General features: G+C 42.3%; 1 protein-coding gene across 1 annotated transcript in view; it reads right to left on the bottom strand.

The window, feature by feature from the left end:
* Positions 1–3,810: 3,810 nt before the first annotated feature.
* Positions 3,811–23,898, bottom strand: part of cenpu (centromere protein U) — a 47,940-nt gene continuing 27,852 nt past the window's right edge. The window contains exons 8-13 of the mRNA XM_034180969.1: positions 7,537–7,663; positions 7,313–7,391; positions 6,984–7,031; positions 6,840–6,901; positions 5,242–5,398; positions 3,811–3,987 (exon numbers count right to left, since the gene is read on the bottom strand). Of these exons, the coding sequence (XP_034036860.1) occupies positions 3,868–3,987; positions 5,242–5,398; positions 6,840–6,901; positions 6,984–7,031; positions 7,313–7,391; positions 7,537–7,663 (593 nt within the window). The 3' untranslated portion in view covers positions 3,811–3,867. The remainder of the gene's footprint in view (positions 3,988–5,241; positions 5,399–6,839; positions 6,902–6,983; positions 7,032–7,312; positions 7,392–7,536; positions 7,664–23,898) is intronic.

Here is a 23,898-nt window from a genome sequence, read left to right as displayed (position 1 = left end):
TCTAACTGTCACAGCACTTACAGGTAACTCCAGACTGTCTTTGATCATCCTGGAGCTGATTAATGGGTGAGCCTTTGCCATTTTGGTTATTCTTCTATCCATTTTGATGATTGTTTTCTGTTTTCTTCCACGTCTCAGGTTTTTTTTTTGTCCATTTTAAAGCATTGGAGATCATTGTAGATGAACAGCATATAGTTTTTTTTGCACCTGTGTATAAGTTTTCCCCTCTCCAATCAACTTTTTAATCAAACTACGCTGTTCTTCTGAACAATGTCTTGAACATCATCATCATCAGGCTTTCAAAGAGAAAAGCATGTTCAACAGGTGCTGGCTTCATCCTTAAATAGGGGACACCTGATTCATATCTGTTTGTTCCACAAAATTGACGAACTCACTGACTGAATGCCACACTACTATTATTGTGAACACCCCCTTTTCTACTTTTTTTTTTTTACTAATAGCCCAATTTCATAGCCTTAAGAGTGTGCATATCATGAATGCTTGGTCTTGCTGGATTTGTGAGAATCTACTGGTACCTTGTTTCCCATGTAACAATAAGAAATATACTCAAAACATCATTAATGTCTTTTGCACAGTGACCTCAATCAAACAGTGATCACAGAAAGAAAAACAAACACACACACGAGCAAAAGCCAGTTGGAAATATTGCACAGCTTCATGATTAATCACATTTCAGACGCCACATTACACCCCCCACCCATCACGACCATTGTGCAGGAGGAAACAAACTTTGTGAACGTTGGACTGACGTTCTCCCGTTCACGCCCACGAGCAAACACGAGTGTCCTGTTGGTGCATGTCGTTACTTCAGGAATGAGCTTCTGAGGCGATTCTGCTCTTTGAATGTGCATATCATGAATGCTTGGTCTTGTTGGATTTGTGAGAATCTACTGAATCTACTGGTACCTTGTTTCCCATGTAACAATAAGAAATATACTCAAAACTTGGATTAATCTTTTTAGTCATAGAGCACTACTATTATTCTGAACACTACTGTACGGTCCTAAAGGACAGCTGACAGCCTCTGACCTTTTTATTGGTGCAATTTATTCCTACAATACTTCATGAACAAGCATGTAAAAGCTCTAGAGTCTAGAGCAGGGGTGGCCAAGTTCGGTCCTCGAGATCTACCTTCCTGACACTCTTAGTTGTCTCCCTGTTCCAACACACCTGACTCCAGTGAAAGACTTATTAAAACCCTGCTAACGAGTCTTTCATTGGATTCAGGTGTGTTGGAACAGGGAGACAACTAAGAGTGTCAGGAAGGTAGATCTCGAGGACCGAACTTGGCCACCCCTGGTCTAGAGTTTGCTGACTGAGTCTGATGAATCTTGTACAACCATCAGGACCATGATCCAGTTGTGTCCAATGTCTTCGACTGGTGTAGATCATCCTTTCTGAATATTAAAGGTGGAGGTGGTGATGGTCTGGTGGTTAAGGCGTTGGGCTTGAGACCAGAAGATCCTTGGTTCAAATCCCAGCCTGACTGGAAAATCACTAAGGGCCCTTGGGCAAGGTCTTTAATCCCCTATTGCTCCCGGTGTGTAGTGAGCACCTTGTATGGCAGCACCCTGACATCGGGGTGAATGTGAGGCATTATTGTAAAGCACTTTGAGCATCTGATGCAGATGGAAAAGCGCTATATAAATGCAGTCCATTTACCATTAAAATGTCCAAAACAAAGGAGATGGTGATTGACTTTGGGACGAATCAGTCGTCCAGTTGATTCAGCCCGGCGGTGATGCTGTTGAGGAGGTACAGCAGTATGAATACTTCGGCACCGTCATCGATAACAAGTTCACCTTTGAAGCACAAGTGGATGCTGTCCTTCAGAAAACCCATCAGCGAATGTACTTCCTGCGTAATGTTGGCAGTGTTTTTATGAAGATGTTTTATTGAATCAGTTCTGACTTTCTTGGTATTCTGACCGGGTCTGCTAACCCTAAAGAACAGGGCCAAGCTTCAGAGTATGATGAAAGTATTCAGCAAAATCGTGGGCATACTGTACAAGATGACAGGTTAATCTGATGTCAGGTCTCTAAAGATGGTGAGGGAAATTTTGGCAGTTTCAAGCCATCCACTATTTACTGTCAGGCTCTTGCTTCGGGCAGGATACAGAATGACAAGACACAAAACAAAAAGGTTTAGGAACTCTTTTATCCCAGCTGTAATATAAACAAGACTAATTCATTACTTATGATGTGCTTTTAAATTGTATGTTTTGAATTACTTGATTTAATGTAAGTTCTATTTGTTCTTAAGTTTTTTTGAGTTTGATGGATCCAAGTCTGTGTGTAAACTGTTGGCTGCACATTATTTGTCCTTCAGGGACATAATAAAGCATTGAAGTTGAGAGTTGCTCAAGTGTTACATATTTCATAATCATCACTTAAAATTTTTCCCCATAGTATTCACATAAAGCAATACCCAATCGTGTATTCCCATTATGATATTTTTTGGAAAAATCTCAAATCTTGAACCATATGGGTAAAAACCCAAGAGAACACAGCCACATAACATTGGGAAACTCAACTTCCCAGCATGCCGTTCAAAGAGCAGCACTGTGCTGCATGCGCTGAAGTAATGCTGCATTCATGATGACAGTAAACACGGAAAACCCAAGTTGGGAATTTCCTAGTTCAGAAAACTGTGCTGTCACTCTGTAAACTTGGAAAACAATATGAACCCATGTCTTTACAAGGAACACACAACTTATTAGAGCCGACTGCTGTGGTCGAGTAAGACAGAACGTCTCAGATGAGTGCATTTCTATTTGCACTCTTGACTCAGTGACAGGATCACTTAGTGCAGATGTTTTTGTAAAAACTGTAATGCTAACAGCTTCATAACGGATGCAAAAGATTTGTTAAAAGTACTCAAAGAGAATTTGCATGAGTCATGATGGAGGATACCATGACTGTCGTTATGACAAGTCAGATAAACTGGAGCTCTGAATTTCCACACAAGGTTCCAATCAAATTACCCAACATGTACCCACACGTTCATATCAGTCCAAGTGGGAGCTTGTAATTTTCCACTAGCTGACATGTCATGAATATAGCATTAGCTTCATGGAGTCGACACAACACAGTAGACCTCCACTTATAACGGAAAGTGCCCCAGAACCAAAAACAGAAAGAAAAAGTAACATGGAAAAAAAAAGGCAGCAACAAACTCAACTTATAAACATAAAGCCACGCCAGATCCCAATGGGAGGAACTACAGATAAAATCTAAGCACATTTCACATGAACGATTTGCTGAATATCTGCTAGACAGGTAAGAAAACACTTACAACTGCTGTGTCAGTTTACTTGGTTTGCCAAAAACTGGGGGCAGGAACCCTTTTTTTTAATCATTTTTATCTTTATTGTATTTTATCTTTTCATTACATGCATTTGTGCCTGCTGTAAGTTTAAAATTCCAAGTTCTGATTTCTATTGAATGCAGCATGAACTAGGAACCTCAACTATGAGCTTCTTCTTTCATGTTGTCTGCAAAATCTGACAGCATGACCTCTTTATTTACCATGGAATTACTGCGAAATAAATATTTTCCAGTGATAAAATTAGCTCTAATTTTGTGATATACCTCGAAATATGAAGGTACTCCACAGTTAAGGTTTTAACAAAGTACATTATCACTAACTTGTTGATTGTGTGAAGAACCACTTGGGTATACGCCTTTAACCAACACTGACGCACACAACAACAGCACATTTGCGACATGAAGGAAAACAGTGTGTGAATTTTCACAATCAACAAATTTAATTTTTAGTTGTTGGCGTGCTGTGGTCTCACGATTGAATTGCAGTGCACGATCATTTGTGGACGTGTGTGTCTGCACATTAATTCCCACTCTGCTTCAGTCTTTTTTCCAGTTTTATGTTGATTCCTTTCAGCTGATGCTCTGCTTCCAGAATATGTTTGGCCTCCAGCATCAGGGCGGGTAAGCTGGTGGCTCCATACTGAAGGCCACGAGCAACATCAGGAGCAGACAGGAGGAAGGAGACAGAAAAAAGAACAATAAGTGTCTTTCCTTTGATCAGCGAGCTGAAAAGAGCACAAATAAGTTGTGAGGTCCAATGGGACACGCAAACAGCTGTGTTGTTACTGAAATTACTTCACTGCAGAAATTAGTGGGTTTAAAGTGAATTCCACATAGAAAATGTACAAGAGTTTTTTCTTCTTTCACAAGTTGATGATGGAAAATCCTAGAAAGTGCTATCAGAAATATTTTGCTTACTGAATTAGACAAGTCGGGTGAAACAGACTACTAGTAGAACTGGTACACAATTGTAAAATGGCACAACAGACATGCCTCAGTACGCCCAGGGCTCCTAGTTATTCAGTTTGTTTCCTCAATTTTTACATGAACTGCAGCTTGGGCATTCTGAACAGAAATGACAACATAATTATCTTTGTTTTTTTCTGTACCTGTTCATGTGACATTTCCTGGCACGCAGCATGCCAAATAGAGAAGCTGCCTCTATAACAATAACCAATTAAAAAACTGCTACTATTGCAGGATGAACAGGAAAAGGGTTTGTTAACTGAAAGCATGTGCACTACAGAGATGACGGTGATGTGACACCTACTCCAACTGAGGAGAACCAGGGGGGTGAAGCAGCCTACCCCCTGGTAGAGCCTACAGATGTGAATACAGGCAGTGAGCCAGCCAGAAATACACAGGAATCCAGATAATAATTAGCTGCAACACAGTATGTACCAAGTTACATTAATTCAGTTTGGCAAGTCCATCATGTAACTGTGAAGGTGTATTCTGGACAATCCTGTAGGCCAGGGGTGGCCAAGTTCGGTCCTCGAGAGCCACATTCCTGACACTCTTAGTTGTCTCCCTGCTCCAACACACCTGAATCCAATGAAAGGCTCATTAAAAGTCTGCTAACGAGTCTATGCTGACAGTGTTTCAAGGTTCTTGAAATGGAGCAATATTTCCACCTGGTGGACATTTACCATTAATGTCTGTTTCACCAAGAGGTCTACATGTCTTCCACCTGTTGGACACGTCTGGGCTTGTTGCAGAAAATAATTGTATCAACAGATGCATGGTGAAAATTAGGAGCAGGCATGGTTGAAGATGCATGTAGCTTGAAATTATCCTGTCAGTTATTTCATTTCTAAAGCATAGGTTTGGTGGCCACTTCTACAGATGTGAAATATCTATGTGAAGTTTTATTTCACATATTATTCATATATACCGTCTCTTTCTCTTTGGGGTGTACATGGCGGTATTCCAGGTATTGTCTGGTGAGCTCTCTAATGTCACGCAGAAAGGTGGAGCCTCTTCTCAGGTCAGCTAATCGCAGCTTGAGCATGGCCGCCTCCTTTTCCAGCAGTGACACCTGCTTCTCTGCACTATGAGTTCACACAAACACAGGGCACAGTTCAGTGTGGATGCTTACCAAAAGACTTATTTTATTTAAGTTAATCAGGATTTTTTAAAAGTAAGTAGTAAGTACTCAACAACTTACACCCCTGTCACACCTTGACGATTTAGCCAGCATATGCCAACCGTATTGAAAATGCTGGGCATACGTCTAAAAAGTTACCGGTAAATTTTGTATAAGTTAAGAGCATGTTGAAGCACACTGATATACACTGTAATACAGCAAGTACCTCAAAAAAATTTGGCATGCACAATATTTTCAACGTATGCCAGCACATGTCCGCACATGCGGGACTTAAGTTGGTGGCAAGTTATATGATTGTTGACACACGTTTCTTGTAAGTTACGCATGAGTCGAAATATGTCCATTAATGCTGGCCACTGATTGACTGAAAGCTGTGTCCTCAAGCAAACAGACTATTTCAACTATTAAAACCATTTACACACAGAGTAAATATAAAGTCTTAATCTTATCTGTTTGTTTCAGTTGAATTCCTCATCACAGCCAGAAGAAAACTTATCCACATAAAGCATCCTGATTTTGGAAAACGACGTCTGAAAATACTTTAATTCCTTGTTGTGGCCGAAACGCAGCATTTTAAAGCAAGTCTCTCTGTGGTTTTTCTGCTCCAGGTGTGTTTCTCTGCCTGAACCAGAGGATACTGGCGGTCAGATCGGTCCCACTGTCTGATTAGTCGGACGGGGAGTCCAATCAGACCGCACGGTGGGACCGATCAGACCACAACCAGCGCTTAAAGTTGAAAGATTCACAGCTCCTCATTCATTCACATCAGTGTTTACCAGAGGCATCAGCATTCTGCATGACGAAAACAAAACCCATGATCCACCAAGACAAAAATAAAGTCAAATAATAACTTACTCTGTTTTGCCTCCGTATGAAGAAGAGACACCAAGCGACAGTGTACGCATGCTTGATGATGTACTCATCAATATTCAAGTGTTCCACCTGCCAAACAAAAGGGTTCTGCCAGCGGTAGAAATGCAAACCCAACCAGACTTAACCGTTTCGACCCAAACCGCACCATGCAGTACTGACCTGAACTGCTCGGTGTAAATGGGGCTGTCGGCATACGCTGGTTAAATTGTGAAGGTGTGACAACTGCACAATTTATTAGACAATACGCCCCAGTATGCCAGCATTTTTAATACGGTCAGCACATGCTGCATAATCGTCAAGGTGTGACTGGGCCCTTATATGTTAAGACTGAACATGACCAAATGATGTAAGAGTGGATTTGATAAGAGGAAGCTAAACACAACTGAGAAGGTTAAATATGAAAGTGTTTTAGCTGACAGGTAATTAAATGTTAAACTACACACAGGTAAAATTAAATAATAAAAATAAAAAAGGAGGTGAAAGCTTAAATGAACGTCTGGGCAGCTTCTCACTTGTTCAGCTCATTCTTGGCATCCAGCAGTCTTTTTTGCTTTATTCGGATCAAAGAGGTCACCTGACACATACAACAGACCACAGGGTTGGGACACGTTACCGCCGACACAAACACCACAGTGACGACCTGTTACCATAGTTACCTTAGCATTTTCTCTCTTCAGAGCCCTGAGCTCTTTGCACGCTGAGATCTGCAAAAGTACAAATATGAAATATTTAATATAATCCTGATGAGTTATTTTCATTCACTATAGACAGATAAGATACGACATGTCCAACCGTACTGTTGGTTTGATTACATTACCTTCATTTTAGGTAAAACTACAAATTACAATTATTTCCTTGTGTATTTTCAATGAATGGTTTACTTAATAGTGTATTAAAAATGTTTTTCATCACTCTCTCGCCCCAGCCAGTGTCATCTTTAGGGCTACTTTTATCCAAATGTCAAAGATATTCAGTGTAGTCTGACCTTTTCCAGAAGTTGCTCCTTCACATGAGCAGCAAAAGAATCAATGGACTGTCTGATTCCTGTAGGCTCCACAGACTCCCTAAAACAGATCAATTAAAATGAAAAAAACTGCAATAAAATACATTTAGAAAATTATAGTCAAAGTGAGACATGGTTATGGAGGGATCACACTTGACAAACCAGAGTGGATCACAAAGACAAAGAGCTGCTTTATTTTAATTCACCTGTACTGATCACAGAAATCCAAGAAAGCATCCAGCACCACCTCCAACTCTGTTCCTCCCTGACGACCACGTCTCTCTCTCCTCTGCTGGTTCACAGTGGCCTTCTGAGGTTCTGCAGGTCCCTTGACTTCAGGACAAGAAATTAACTTATACTGTATGCTTTCATTAACTCATTTACAGTGCCATCCAAAAGTATTGGAACACTTGATATTTCACACATTTTGTTTATGCCATTTCAAATACAAAAAGTAAAAATTTCTAAAATTATATTCCTGAAACGCAAACTGAAAGCACATTTCTACTACTTGATATAAATTAATTAAAAACATAAAAGCCAAAATGATGGGTTTGATAAGTAATGGATCACTTTGGTATAACATCTGTGAATAATCATTTTTAGTGACAGTTTTCTTCAGACAATGAGGGGATGGATACATGAACATTTCCAAGTCACTGAATACAGTTGTACTCGAGTTTACATACCCTGGCAAACATTTTGTGTTTTTGGCCATTTATCAGAGTATATGAATGATAGAAGCCATTTGTTGTCAAACAACTGTTTACTCTTTTTAAATCATAATGACAACAGAAACTACCCAAATGGCCCTGATGTAAAGTTTCCATACCCCAGTTCTTAATTCTGTGTATTGCCCCCTTTAACATAAGTGACAGCTTAGAGTCTTTTGTGGTAGTTGTGCATGTGGCTCTTTATTTTCTCTGATGATAAAGCTGCCCATTCTTGGCAAAAGCCTCCAGTTCCTGGGCTGCCTTGCATGAACTGCACAGTTGAGATCTCCAGAGTGGCTCAGTGATATTGAGGTCAGGAGACTGAGATGGCCACTCCAGAACCTTCACTTTATTCTGCTGTAGCCAATGACAGGTCAACTTAGCCTTGTGTTTTGGATCGTTGTCATGTTTGAACATCCAAGTAGGTCCCATGCACAGCTTCTGGGCTGATGAGTGCAAATTTACCTCCAGTATTCTCTGATAACATGATGTATTCATCCTGCCATCACTTTTGACCAAGTTCCCTGTGCCTTTGTAGTGCACACACATCCCCAAAACATCAGTGATCCACCTCCGTGCTTCACAGTAGGAAGGGTGTACCTTTAATCATAGGCCTTGTTGAGTCCTCTCCAAATGTAACATTTATGGTTGTGGCCAAAAAGTTCAATTTTTAATCTCATCACTCCAAATGACATTGTTCTCTGTGCTGTTTGACGTATTGTAAGTGGGATACTTTGTGGTATTTGCATAGTAATGTCTTTCTTCTTGCGACACGACCATGCAGCCCATTTTTCTTCAAGTGCCTTCTTATTGTGCATGTTGAAACAGCCATACCACTTTTTTTCAGAGAGTCCTGTATTTCAGCTGAAGTTATTTGCGGGTTTTTCTTTGCATCCTGAAATTCCCTGAAATTTGTGTTGGTCTTTGTGTTTTCTTTCACCAAAACATCAAATCTAGGCTTTCATCTCAGATGTACCTTCTGGCAAATTGCAGTTAAACTTTCAGGTCTTCTTTATAAGAAAATCCTCCTCTGTCCCACTTCATCATGAAGCTGTATAACTGGGGATACAAAATGCAAAACATGCACTATGTGTTATGTGTCGACGCGGGTTGAGGAGCGGACCTGCGTCTGACAGAACCCAGCGCTAAAAATAACCAGAAAGCGGTTCCAAAACAAAACAATTTATTTTTTACCCTCTTTGGTGCATAACAATGTGTACAAACTAAACAGCGTCTTTCTGGTGGAGTGACTGTTGGCACGCTCTCCAGCGCCCGTAAGGATCAAAGCCCGGCGCTCCTGGACCCACTACCACCGCCAAACACCCCCCAGGTGGACATGACAAACTGACTCTCTGTGAAGCAAAGAAGAGGTGAGGTAAGTCAGCAGTTACAACAATATCTTTCAAAAGACACACGCTATCAGCAACACATTCAGGTCTATATCTTTTTTTAACTTTATGCAAATGAGCAGCTTCTCACAACAAGTGGAGGATCACTTATCCGCACGCCACAGCAGTGAGAAGCAAACTGCACAATTCTCATCACAATTCAAGTATACTGTGTAACAAAACACCAAGTTACTATCAACAATTAGTCAAACACTTAATCACCTTTGATGTGTGCTGACAGCAAGTGTCCTCACCCTTCCTTGCTTCACGGGCTTGATGTGTCAAACCCAGGCTCGGTCCTCAGCATCTCACAAACGAACATCACAAGGTTGAGTTCCCGGCAGTTCTGCTTGAATCACACATGACTTAAATGCAGAACGCCATCCAATTATCTGCTTCAGCTGAAAGTCTTTAAGGTTGCATGTGAGCACCATTCACAGGTGCTGCACATGATGTTGATGAGGGTGAAGGATTCTTCAGCCAGCACCTTCTCCACAGACAAATCAGCTCTCATGCCACCTGGAGAGCAAAGAAAAGAAAAGAACACCAAAATATCCAGCCACACCCCCCAACACACAACACTATGCACAATTTCTCCCATCACAGCCACATAAGCCTATAACTTCTGCTGGAATGTCTGTGTGTCACTTAGTTTTTGAAAACTGTCTACTCCATACAGATTTACCATAGAGTGCCATACTGTCTGTATTTCTTCATAACTGTTGTAAATAAAGTCCAAGTCCAAGACATATTCAGTGATTCATGTATCCATCCCCTGACTTGTCTGAAGAAAACGAAATAAAACTGATTATTTATAGGTATTATGCCAAAGGGGACTATTACTTATGCAACCCATCATCTTGGTTTTTATATTTTTAATTAATTTATATCAAGCTGTAGACATTTGCTTTCAGTTTGAGTTTAAGGAATATTAGAAATTTGATTTTTTATTTTTTGTATTTTAAATGTCAAATACCAATTTAATTAAATGTTAAAATACCAAGTGTTACCATACTTTTGAAGGGCACCGTAAATCAAAGATTTTACATCTGATAAAATTAGCTGTGTGTTAATGATTAACCCCTTAATCCCTAGAGCCTATTTCACCAAAATCACATACCCATACATTATGATTTATTTCTCAGCTTGTACAAGGTCAAAAATGCAAAAGTTTGGATCAGCTAAAAGACAGGCCCTAGGGGATGTTGTGGATGCAAAAAAAAAAATGAAAGTAAATAATACTTGGTAGCACTAAATGAGGTTTTTTTTCCCAAAAAATGAATTACGATTTCTGTCTTTATTTGCTTGGCATTTCAGCTGTGGTTAGCTGATATGTGATTGAAGTGGATATTTTTGTAGAGGAGACTTCGCTTGACGTTTTGATGTATAATAAGTGTATGTTGGTGTCAGCATTAGTTAGTTATGAGTGTTCAAATGTTCCAAAACAGGCAAGTCCCCAAATTTGGTGACTCTAGGGTTTAAGAGGTTAAACTGTCAACTAATCAGATGATATGGAAAAGTTATGAAACAGAAAATGGACTCAACCTACCAGGTACAGAACTAATGGTCTTTAACCCTCTGGAGTCTGGCTATTTTTCCTTATATTTATCCTTATGTCATATACTTGCATTTTACAGAGATGTTTTTGTTTGATTTGATGTTAATTGTTTTATTTCATTATTTATTTCACACATATGTGATGGCGCCATCAATGCTGAAAGGTACATCCAGGTTTTGGAGCAACACATGCTGTCATCCAAGCAACGTCTTTTTCAGGGACGTCCCTGATTATTTCAGCAAGACAATGCCAAGCCACATTCTGCACGTGTTACAACAGTGTGGCTTTGTAGTAAAAGACTGTGGGCACTAGACTGGCCTCCCTGCAGTCCAGACCTGTCACCCATTGAAAATGTGTTGCGCATTATGAAGCGCAAAATACGATAACAGAGACCCCGGACTGTTGAGCAATTGAAGTCATATATCAAGCAAAAATGGGAAAGAATTCCACCTACAAAGCTTCAACAAATAGTGTCCTCAGTTCCCAAATGCTTATTGAGTGTTGTTGGAAGGAAAGGTGATGTAACACAGTGGTAAACATACCACTGTCCCAGCTTTTTTGCAATGTGTTGCAGGCATCCTTTTTAAAATGAGCAAATATTTGCACAAAAATAAAGTTTACCAGTTTGAACATTAAATATCTTTCTTTGTGGTGTATTCAATTAAATATAGGTTGAAGAGGATTTGCAAATTATTGTATTCTGTTTTTATTTACATTTTACACAACATCCCAACTTCATCGGAATTGGGGCTGTATTTAAAACTAAAATTAAACAACAGTTTGGAATTTATCCTTTCCTGGTGCACAGTTACTGAAGAGATAAATATTTGGATTTTGAACTGTGCGCCACTAAAAACCAGAAACCTCCAGGCGATTCCCGACATTGGAGAAGGAGTAAGTGGCATCAGCGCCTGAACCATTGTCTGAAACTTTCCATTAATTTATGGATTTTTACAGGCTACTGACAGCCCCATTTCCACCGAGTTGTTCAGGGCGGAGCTGCATGGTGTTTCAAGATTCAAGATTCCTAACAACTTTATTGATCCCTATAAGGGCAATTCATCTTCAAAGCCATTTACCTCAAACAAAAATACAGCAATTAATCCACAATTATTACTCATTGAACGTAATAATGGCATACATAAGAATTAAAACAATCACACATATACATTTCATTTGTTTATGTACTTTAAGCTTTGAAACAGTCCGCCATCCGAATTGAGGCAGTGAGTGTGTTGGGGCTGCAGCAGCATTTCTGCCGCGTGGCCGATCCAGGCTGGGGGTGGGGTGGGGTCGCTGCAGCTTGTGCCGCGCAGCCTCTTGGGAGTGGCAGAGTGGAGGTCGCGGTGGGGGTTTTAGGAACAGAAACACAAGGAGGGGGCGTGTGTCGTGTGCAAATAAGTTCGTATCAGTCTCTGTCCGTGTGTGCATAAAGTCTGGAGTTGCCTTGACTTTTGTGTCATGTCTGTGATCTGCTTTTTTTCTACAAAATTAAACAACTGAATGAACATCCTCCGAGGCCGGTGATTCCATACTTTTTGCCAGGGGTTGTATATTTACTCGTGTGAATGGTTTTCTTATTTAATAATAGCATGTTTATCACGCTACTAACGTACAGTACATAAACTGTATTCAAGAAGGAAACAATATTTATTTTAAAAATAGCTGATATTTTCAGTTCATCTTGTCATTTTTTAGATTTGGAATGTATGTACCTGTTTCAAAGACAAAAAATTAAAAATGCACATTTCCTCATCACTTTTTCTGATGCCACAGATAGTAAAACAATCTATTATTTTTTAATCAGTTAATTATGACGAAAGAGATGACAAAAAAAAAAAAAAATCAGTTTATCACCTCCACCCACATGCCAAAACTGCCTGCATTATTGAATTATTATTTTTTTATAATCACCATTCTGTGTTCTGAACTCTGCCAATATTGTCACCGTTGTCAGACTGAAGGTTCTCCAAGGTTTCATTTCTTCATTGTGCTCTAAATAAGGCTCGAAACCATAAGACTGTGTCCCTACAGCTTCTTCAGAATCACCTTCAGACTGGAATTTAAAAAAAGCTCCACACTACAAAAAACAAAAATCATTCGAAAACAGCTTGACCTCCACTGTGTGTGCAATTGATTTGGGCTTGAATCAGCAGGTCCCCTTCTGGTGATGATGTAGCAACAATATGGCCGCAGCTGAGGGCTGTAATAAAGCACAGGCTTCAGGCAGTTGTTTGTCCTTCACCTGCACACTTATTAACTTTTATTGTTCAGGATTTTTTAAAATATCAACATTTCATCATTTTTAGTGATTATTTGTGCACATTTTTTGGTGTCACCTACACTTTTAACGGGTTTATCATTATGTCATATACTCACATTTTACAGAGATGTTTTTGTTTGATTTGATGTTCATTGTTTTATTTCATTCATCCATCCATCCATTTTCTTCCAATTTGATGTTCATTGTTTTATTTCATTCATCCATCCATCCATTTTCTTCCACTTTATCTGGAGTCGGGTCGCAGGGGCAGCAGCTCAAACAAAGCCGCCCAGACCTCCCGATCCACACACACCTCCCCCAGCTCCTCTGGGGGAACCCCGAAGCGTTCCCAAGCCAGCCGAGACATAGTCCCTCCAGTGTGTCCTGGGTCTTCCCCGGGGCCTCCTCCTGATGGGACGTGCCCGGAACACCTCTCCAGCGAGGCGTCCAGCGGGCATCCGGAAAATATGCCCGAGCCACCTCAGCTAGCTCCTTTCGACGTGGATGAGCAGCGGCTCGACTCCAAGCTCCTCCCGAGTGACCAAGCTCCTCACCCTATCTCTGCGGGAGCGCCCAGCCACCCTGCGGAGGAAACTCATCTTGGCCGCTTGTACTCGCGATCTCGTTCTTTCGGTCATGAGCCATATCTCATGACCATAGGTGAGGGTCGGAACGTAGATCGATCGGTAAATCGAGACCTTTGCCTACCTACTCAGCTCTCTCTTCACCACGACGGTCCAATACAGCAACTGCATCACTGCAGATGCTGCACCGATCCGTCTGTCGATCTCACACTCCATCTGTCCCTCGCTCGTGAACAAGAACCCGAGATACTTAAACTCCTCCACTTGAGGCAAGGACACTCCACCGGCCTGAAGACGGCAAGGCACCTTTTTCCGGTCGAGAACCATGGCCTCGGATTTGGAAGTGCTGATTTTTATCCCGGACACTTCACACTCGGCTGCAAACCACGCCAGTGCACGCTGAAGGTCCTGATTTGACGAAGCCAACAGAACCACATCGTCCGCAAACAGCAGAGATGAGATTCTGTGGTTCCCAAACCGGACCCCCTCTACACTCTGGCTGCGCCTAGAAATTCTGTCCATAAAGGTAATGAACAGAACCGGTGACAAAGGGCAGCCCTGGCGGAGGCCAACGTGCACTGAAAACAGGTTTGACTTACTACCGGCAATGCGAACCAAGCTTCTGCTGCGGGAGTACGGGGTCCGGGCTACTTTGCTAAGGGCTATCCGGTCCCTGTACGACCTCGCCTGAACGCCTTCTCCAGATCCGCAAAGCACATGTGGACTGGTTGGGCAAACTCCCATGAACCCTCGAGCACCCGATAGAGTGTGTAGAGCTGGTCCAGTGTGCCGCGACCAGGACGAAACCCACACTGGTCCTCCTGAATCCGAGGTTCAACTATCGGTCGAATTCTACTACTCTAGAATTCTAGTACTCTGGAATAGAGGGAGGCTGAAGAGTGTGATCCCCTGTAGTTGGAACACACCCTCCGGTCCCCCTTCTTATACAGAGGGACCACCACCCCGGTCTGCCAATCCAGAGGCACTGTCCCTGACCGCCACGCGATGTTGCAGAGGCATGTCAACCAAGACAGACCCACAACATCCAGAGACTCAAGGTACTCAGGACGGATTTCATCCACCCCAGGAGCCTTGCCACTGAGGAGCTTTCTAACCACCTCGATGACTTCGGCCTTGGTGATGGATGAGTCCACCGTTGAGTCCCCAGTCTCTGCCTCCGCTTCGGAAGACGTGACGATGGGATTGAGGAGATCCTCGAAGTATTCCTTCCACCGCCGACAACATCCCCAGTCAGGATCAACAGCTCCCCACCCGCACCGTATACAGTGCCGGTGGAGAGCTGCTTCCACCTCCTGAGGTGTCGGACGGTTTGCCAGAATTTCTTTCAGGCCGACCAATAATCCTCCTCCATGGCCTCCCCAAACTCCTCCCAGAACCGAGTTTTGCCTCTGCGACCACACTGGTTGCAGCAAGCTTGGCCTGCCGGTACCTGTCAGCTGCCTCCGGGGTCCCACTTACCAATAAAGACAAGTAAGACTCCTTCTTCAGCTTGACGGCATCCCTTACTTCTGTCGTCCACCACCGGGTTCAGGGATTGCCGCCGTGACAAGCACCAGAGATCTTGTGACCACAGCTACGAGCAGCCGCATCGACAATGGAGGTGGACAACATGGTCTACTTGGACTCCGTGTTTCCAACCTCCCCCGGGATCTGGGAGAAGCTTTCCCGGAGGTGGGAGTTGAAGACCTCGCTGACACAGGGTTCCGCCAGTCATTCCCAGCAGACCCTCATGATACATCTGGGCCTGCCAGGTCTGACCGGCTTCCTCCCCTCCCAGCGGATCCAACTCACCACCAGGTGGTGATCAGTCGACAGCTCAGCCCCTCTCTTCACCCGAGTGTCCGAGACACGTGACCAAAGGTCAGATGATACGACTACAAAGTCGATCATCGACCTCCGACTCAGGGTGTCCCGGTGCCACGTGCACTTATGGACACCCTTGTGCTCGAACATGGTGTTCGTGATGGACAAACTGTGACTAACACAGAAGTCCTACAACTGAACACCACTCGGGTTCAGATCGGGGAGCCGTGCTTCCCAAACACCCCCTTCCAGGTCTCACTGTCGCCGTCCACATGGGCGCTGAAATCCCCCAGGAGAACAATGGAGTCCCCAGTCGGAGCACTATCTAGTAACTCTCCCAGGGACTCCAAGAAGGTCGGATACTCTGTGCTGCCGCTCGGCAAAAATGAGAGACCTGTCCCCGACCCAAAGGCAGAGGGACGCAACCCTCTTGTTCACTGGAGTGAATTCCAACACATGGCGACTGAGCTGGGGAGCAATAAGCAATGGTACCCCAGCTCTCCACCTCTCCCCGTGGGCAACACCAGAAAAGTGGAGCATCCAGCCCCTCTCCAGGAGTTGGGTACCAGGTATTTCATTCATTGTTTTACATATTTGGAACTCTTTCTTATAAGATGCATAGCAAATTTCTGAGAGATCAAAGTTTTATTCTACAACCCCAATTCCAATGAAGTTGGGATGCTGTGTAAAATGTAAATAAAAACAGAATACAATGATTTGAAAATCCACTTCAACCTATATTCAATTGAATACACCACAAAGACAAGATATTTAAAGTTCAAACTGATAAACTTTGATGTTTTTGTGCAAGGGGACATCCCTGCTTATTTCAGCAAGACAATGCCAAGCCACATTCTGCACGTGTTACAACAGCAGTCCAGACCTGTCGCCCATTGAAAATGTGTGGTGTACTATGAAGTGCAAAATGCGACAACAGAGACCCCAAACTGTTGAACAACTGAAGTCGTACATCAAGCAAGAATGGGAAAGAATTCCACCTACAAAGCTTCAACAATTAGTGTCCTCAGTTCCCAAAAGCTTATTGAGTGTTGTTAGAAGGAAAGGTGATGTAGTGTTAAGGATTTTATATATATATATATATATGTTATCACTGTTAAACATTTGTAGCTTTGTCTTCTTTCTCATGAGAACGGTGTTGTGCTGTTTTGCACTTCACCCTGAGAACGTACGTGTTATTCAACCTTGTTTTAGCTTTGTCTTCTTTCTCATGAGAACGGAGATGTGCTGTTTTGCACCTGTCTTAATGCAATCCTGAGAATTCAATTTTGTTTTAGCACTCTGGGGTCAATCTGAACTGGGAATGAAGGACTGGATGTACTTATTGTTATAACATAACTTTGTTTTCGTAGCCGCTAACGACTGGGAGTAAAAGAACTGAAGGTTGAATTTTGACTGATTGTGATGCTTAGTGTTCCAGGCAGATGCAAAACAGCTGATAACTGCAACAGACGAACGAGATGTGCTGACCTGAAGTGTTCTTCCTTACAGCTGCACTTGACGTATGCGTTTATGTTATGGGAAGAAACTTGTCTTGCGTCATTACCCCCACCCTTAGGACAAGTTTCTTGTTTATGTGATGAGGGCGTCTCTTAATAAAAAGAGCGGAAAAGCAGGCCAGACTTTAGTGTAGCCTTGGTGTACAGCCTGGCCGCACTCCGCGCGTAATATTTGACTTTCTGTCTCACTGGTGTTTCTTGACTCTGTTTGTCTTGTTAAAGGTTTAAAAATGTTTGGAGGAGAAAATACCCAACATTGACTGGGGGCTCGTCCGGGATCTCAACAATACCGGAGGTGTCCAGCGGAGGTCGTCAAGTCCAGACGTAAATCCTTGGCCAAGGTCTGATCGATCGATTGATCGTGTCTGCATTTGTCGACCACCGTTGGCATCGTCTGGTTGACGAGATTTTCCCGAAGAAGACAGACAGGAAGTCGAGTCAGTGAGTAGAATTTCTTTGTAAATAGTACTGAGTGAGTGGTGATCAGATCACATAAACAGTTAAATTCCGCAAGCGATGATACAGAATCGTCTGTTAATGCAAAGCAGTTAAACTCTGTAAGGAGGGTGCGGACTCCTCTGTTTATATACGCGTACCGGTAGGGGATAAAAGTGATCACATAAAACAGTTAAACTCCGTAAGCGATGATACAGAATCGTCTGTTAATGCAAAGCAGTTAAACTCTGTAAGGAGGGCGGACTCCTCTACGGTTGCGAGGGACGCAAGTAGTTAAATTCCGGAAGGAGGATACGGACTCCTCTGTTTAATACGTAAAGGAAATCCCGGGTAGAAATACGTGCACTGTAAAAAGTAGTTAAATTTGGCAGGGACGGCGGAGTCCCCTAATGCAGGACATTAGTTAAATTTCACAGGAGGGTGAGCTCCCCTGACATAAGAATACGCGTACGATTATTAGGAGTGTTTCTATGTGTAAATAGTGTTTTGCGCAAGTGTAAATAACTGTGTGAAAACTGTGTGTGTGTAATACTTTGGACAACGTTAGTGACAACCGTGCGTGTGGAAGCAGAGGCAAGTGATTCCGCTTCCTACGGGGAGGTGAAAGGAATCAACCACACGACGGCAAATTAATTGTCACGTCCAAAGAAAGTGTGAAACTTCAGATTTAGAACACCCTAGGTGTGCCCCCGTCTGAAGTCCAAATTATAACAAGGGATAATAAAAATGGGGGGTAAGACGTCTATAAATAAGGAAAATTTATCAACTGACGACTGGAAATTTATGGAAGCAAAAAAATCCAAAAACAACAAAAAATTGGAGACCTGGATTAATAAACATGACTTTGACGGACGACTGAACCTGATCAGTATACAGAAGCTGAAGAAGGAGTTAGAACAGCAACATAAAGGTGATGAGAAAAAGATGCAGAAAGTAGGGGCAGATTTAGTGGCATTTTGGGAGGAAGAAGCAGAGAACAGACAGAAGGGAGCAGAGAAGCGACGATTAGAGAAAGCAAGAAAAAAGAAAGCTGTAGGTAAGGCAGAAGAAGATGTGATAATTCAGCACAGAGAACCAGAACAGCCTCAACAACCACCGCCGGCTGGACCGTCGGTGGCAAAGAGACCTTTATCTCCTCTACCAGAGGATGACGATGTATTGCCACCACAGTATGATTTGGCAGTAAAACCTAAGGTAAAAAGAGAAAAACCAGAAAAACCACAAACACGCAGTCAAGCAAAAGTGCCTACAGCCCCTCCCATGGTGGAACATAGTGATCAGGGAGGTGCCTATCCTATGATAGAAGTACCAAATCCTCGTGCAGAAACAGCAGGACAGCTACCAACCATGCTCGTTTATCGGACATGGAATGCTGATATCAAAGCAGCAGTCGACATGATACCATCGCCACATGTCGACATTGAGGGATTTATGCAGGATATAGAAAACATTAGAACATCTTACCACCTTAATGGACCTGAAGTCCAACAGGTGTGGATGAAAGCATGTGGCCCTAAATGGAGTCAGGTACGTGGAGACTGGAATCCTGCAGATCAACAAGGCGTACCACTGACACATGATGATCTAGTCTTGAAAACAAGAGTGGAAGCTACGATTACACGTGCAAAAGGAGTGTTAGGACCAAAGATAAATTATACTGAATTACCAGGACAACTCAGAAAGAAGGAGAACCATGGATAGAGTTTAGATGCAGATTTGAGAGTGTATTTAGAGTCCATAGTGGCATATTGCCAGGAACACCAGTGTATGAAAACAAATTGAAAAATATTTCACCTGTGAAGCTGATAATGACCGATTTGATTCATGATGGCAACTCAACAGCTGTCATAACAGTAACAGGTGCCACTGAAGATGTTTTAAAATTGAGATTCACAGGTATGCCATTACATGTGTCACTTTGTAAACCATATTTGACAGAATGGCAAGAATTGGGACTGACAGTCATAACAGCTTTGTCAGCCACTGATTGGAGCAGAGTTGGACCACGAACGGAGTTCAGTCCATCAACTAAATTGTATAAAGTGCCAGTTAATGTCTCATTGGTGCTGACAGCTGGAACACAGATTGATGTGTCCACTTCACAATCCTGAGTGTTTCAGTTGAGTCCTGAAGAGGACGATCTTCTCTCTTCTGTACCATCAGGATTGTGGACAACAGGTCCTTCAGACGTAGGACTGATAAAAAAATGCACAACCTGTAGTTATAAGACCAAAAACAGAATACAGACCATGTGTAAGACAGTATCCATTGAAACCTGATGCAATTGAAGGAATCAGGCCAGTAATAGAGAATTTATTAACAGCAGGAGTAATAGTGCCATGTCCAGATTCACCATGTAACACACCCATATTTCCTGTAAAAAAAGGCTCCGCCCTCAGTGGGATGGAGAATGATTCAAGATCTGCAGGCAGTAAATGCTGCTGTAGTAAAAAGAGCTCCATGTGTACCAGATCCGCACACACTGTTAAGCTCATTGAGATTAAATTCTAGTTGTTTTTCTGTAATAGATATCAGTAATGCATTTTTTTTTTTTTCCGTACCAGTACACCCAGATAGTCAATTCTGGTTTGCTTTTACCTTTAAAGGACAACGATATACATTCACCAGATTACCGCAGGGTTACACAGAGAGCCCAACTATTTATTCTCAAGTCATGTCAGCATGTTTAGCTAATTTCGTTCCACCGGCAGATAGCCAACTATTAGTGTATGTTGATGACATTTGATTGCCTCTGACACACGAGAAAACTGCATAACTGACACAGTAGCATTATTATGTTTCTTATTTGATAATGGCCACAAAGTGAGTAAAAACAAAGTTCAGTTGTGTAGGGATAAAGTAAAATATTTAGGACATGAATTATCAGCCACAGGGCGCACAATCCTGTCTGACAGGAAGGAAGCAATTTTGCACGCTCCAAAACCACAAACCAAAAAGCAGATGATGTCATTTTTTGGACTGACTAATTACTGCAGGGCATGGATTCCCTGCTATGCAGAATTGACTAGTCCACTTTCTGATTTGATGTACAAGGATGATATTTCAATGTCAACCGTGTTGGAATGGAACAAAGATGCTGAGGAAGCTTTTGTAAAAGTAAAACAAACAGTGTCATCCACAGTTTTGGCACTACCAGATTATAGTAAACCATTCATTCAAACAGTTGATTGTAAGAATAAGTTCATGACTAGTGTTTTGGTTCAAGTGTATGGCTCAAAATTGAGGCCAGTTGCCTACTACTCATCTAAATTGGATGCAGTAGCAAGTGCTCTACCACCATGTGTACAGGCTGTTGTTGCAGCCTCTATGGCTGTTCAAAGTAGCAGTAATGTTGTTCTATTCCATCAGTTGACACTGAAAGTTCCACATGCAGTCTCTGCACTTCTGTTGCAGACAAACATGAGCCTTTTGTCCCCAGCAAGACATCTTTCGTGTATGTCCTTGCTATTATCACAACCACATCTTACGGTAGAGCGATGTACAACATTGAATCCATCCACATTGATACCCTTACCTGAGGATGGTGAGCCGCACAATTGTCTTGATGTAGCTACGGTCTGTACGAAAGCACGTCCAGACCTCCAGGACACACCCATCCCAAACAGTACAATTGTGTATGTGGATGGTTCTTCCACTAAAAACGCTTATGGACAAACACAATCTGGATATGCTGTTGTCACAAATTCAGAAGTATTGGATTCTGCTTCATTGCCATCCTCATTTTCAGCACAAGCAGCTGAATTAGTTGCTTTAACTGCAGCTTGCTATCTGTTTAAAGGTACGGCTGTATCAATTTATACAGACAGCCAGTACGCTTTCAGTACGCTGTGAAATTGCCTAACCAAATTGCTATATGCAAATGTGCGGCTCACACCAAAGGCTCTGACAGTGTTTCAAAAGGAAATGACGTTGCTGACAAAACCGCAAAGGCGGCAACAGCTCTTTCTATTTTTCTCCTATATGACACCCCTCCGGATATGACCACAAAAGAAACCCATATTGCCAAAAAAAAATATGTTTAAATGGGCAGCTATTATGAGCCATGGCGTGACGCATGTCTCATCAGGGGGTATGATATCGCAATTGCAATCTATTTTTTGTCTTTATGGGTTCGATGCATATGCAAAACAGCATTGTAGAGCATGCATGACATGTGCAAAACACAACTCACAAGGCAATTTGAGACCCCAAAGAGGTAAATTTCCAACACCACAATATCCATTTCAAGTGATTCATATGGATTATATACAGCTGAGTAAACATGAAGGGAAGGAATTTTGTTTAGTCATAATTGATGCCTTCTCAAAATGGGTAGAATTGTTCCCTACAAAACATGCAGATGCACTTACAGTGGCTAAGGCATTGTGCAAAGACATCATTCCATGATTTGGAATACCAGAAACAGTCTATTCAGATAATGGAGCGCATTTTGTTAATACAATAGTGCAATACGTAGGAGAAGCGCTACAGGTCAATCTCAAAACTCATTGTGCTTATCATCCACACAGTGCCGGATTAGTGGAAAGGACAAAGGGCACAATAAAAATAAGATTAAGGAAATGTATAGAAGAGACAAAACGAACCTGGATTGAATGTTGGACCTAGTAAAATTGTATATGAGAATAACACCAACACCATCAGGGTTAACACCATTTGAGATACTTTATGGACGACCATATCGTCTACCAATTTTGACATGGATACTAAAACAGCAGATGAGGAACAAACATTAGCAAATTTTATGAAAAAGACATTAACACAGAAAGAGATAACTTAAACACATTTACTGCCGAATAATTTTGATCTTCCACAGGACGGCCTTCCAGTAGTCTAGCCAGGAGACTGGGTGTTCATCAGAGTGATTAAGAGGAAGAACTGGTCCAGTCCTCGTTGGGAAGGTCTATACCGAGTGCTGTTAACAACACCAACTGCAGTAAAGATAGCGGAGAGATCAACGTGGATACATCACTGTAAGATACAGCGTGTGTTGGCGGCCTCCACAGTGTAAGGGGAAGTCTGGCTACAAAGGGAGTCTATTTAATTAGCAATAGATTGTCTCAATGCCAGTGAAGCAGGGAGATCCTTGCACTATTAGGTGAGGTGGTTAACAACACTGTATCCTAGCAATCATGACTGAACTACAGCAGACCCCGGAGCGGCGTGCTCAGCGCCGCCGCTGCCGGACTGTTGGTAGGGCAGCCGGTTGTGTTGTGATCTTAGTGTGTTTCGTGCTCCTCGGATTCCTGGCCTGGTGGTTGACCCAAGAATTGCAGCTCACTGTGGACCGAGCCAGAGAACAACGCAAGCAACATCAGAAGAGGTTTATTCATAATGTGAACGAGACAGATGGACACCCTCATATATACCATACTAATATGTGGTACAGATATGTTCATTTATTGGCTATGGAATTACGTTACTAATTATTATGTTTGTTCGCAAATACCTATATCCTCAACACACCCAGCTCTGACGGCTAAACCGTACCCTGCTAGGGTGACAGAATGTCTTATCATACGGATGCATAATCAAACTGTATTTCGGGGGCAGCAGTTCTCAGCAAATCTGATAAGATGTAACACCACTTGCCTCAGTGCAACCACTTATATGATAGGGATTTCAACAGAGGACGTACAAGCGTGCCCAAGTGCTGCTCCATTGACTAGACTGAAGGGAAACGCAAAAATATCATCACGTTAAATTGTCATCACAACGGCCATTCCCAATTTGCTTTTACGGGACAGGGAATAAAAATGTAGGTAAAATTAAGAAACGTCTGTGTACCCAAACGTATGTTTTATCAAATAATTTAAGCCTAACCAAAACATAATATGTGGATGGTACTTATCTTCATCACATTGGACGGGGATGTAATTATACAGGCTCCTGTCCATGGGGAACGGATGAATCATGTGCTTATGTTAGTAAGTTTTGCTACCACCTGTAAATGGTACTCCGGTGTATGATGACATCTATTGGCTTTATGGTTCCAGACTGTACATGAGTCTCCCACCAAATTGGGGTGGTGTGTGTGCACCTACCCAGGTGACTGACCATACATATGTGGTAAGACCTCCACAGAGAAGAATGGCAGCACCAGACGGAGGAGATTGATATACCCAGATGTGTTACCACATAATCACATGTGGGGCTCGGATGTACTAAAGGACCAAAAAATTGTGGTCTGTAGGAGATAAAATAGCACATTCATTGTTCCCCTGGATAGGAGTGGGAAAAAATTCAT

This window comes from Thalassophryne amazonica, chromosome 11, assembly GCF_902500255.1.
Source record: "Thalassophryne amazonica chromosome 11, fThaAma1.1, whole genome shotgun sequence".
Taxonomy (NCBI): domain Eukaryota; kingdom Metazoa; phylum Chordata; class Actinopteri; order Batrachoidiformes; family Batrachoididae; genus Thalassophryne; species Thalassophryne amazonica.
Note: the sequence above shows the minus strand (reverse complement) of the source record. Positions and strands in the feature narration are given on the sequence as shown.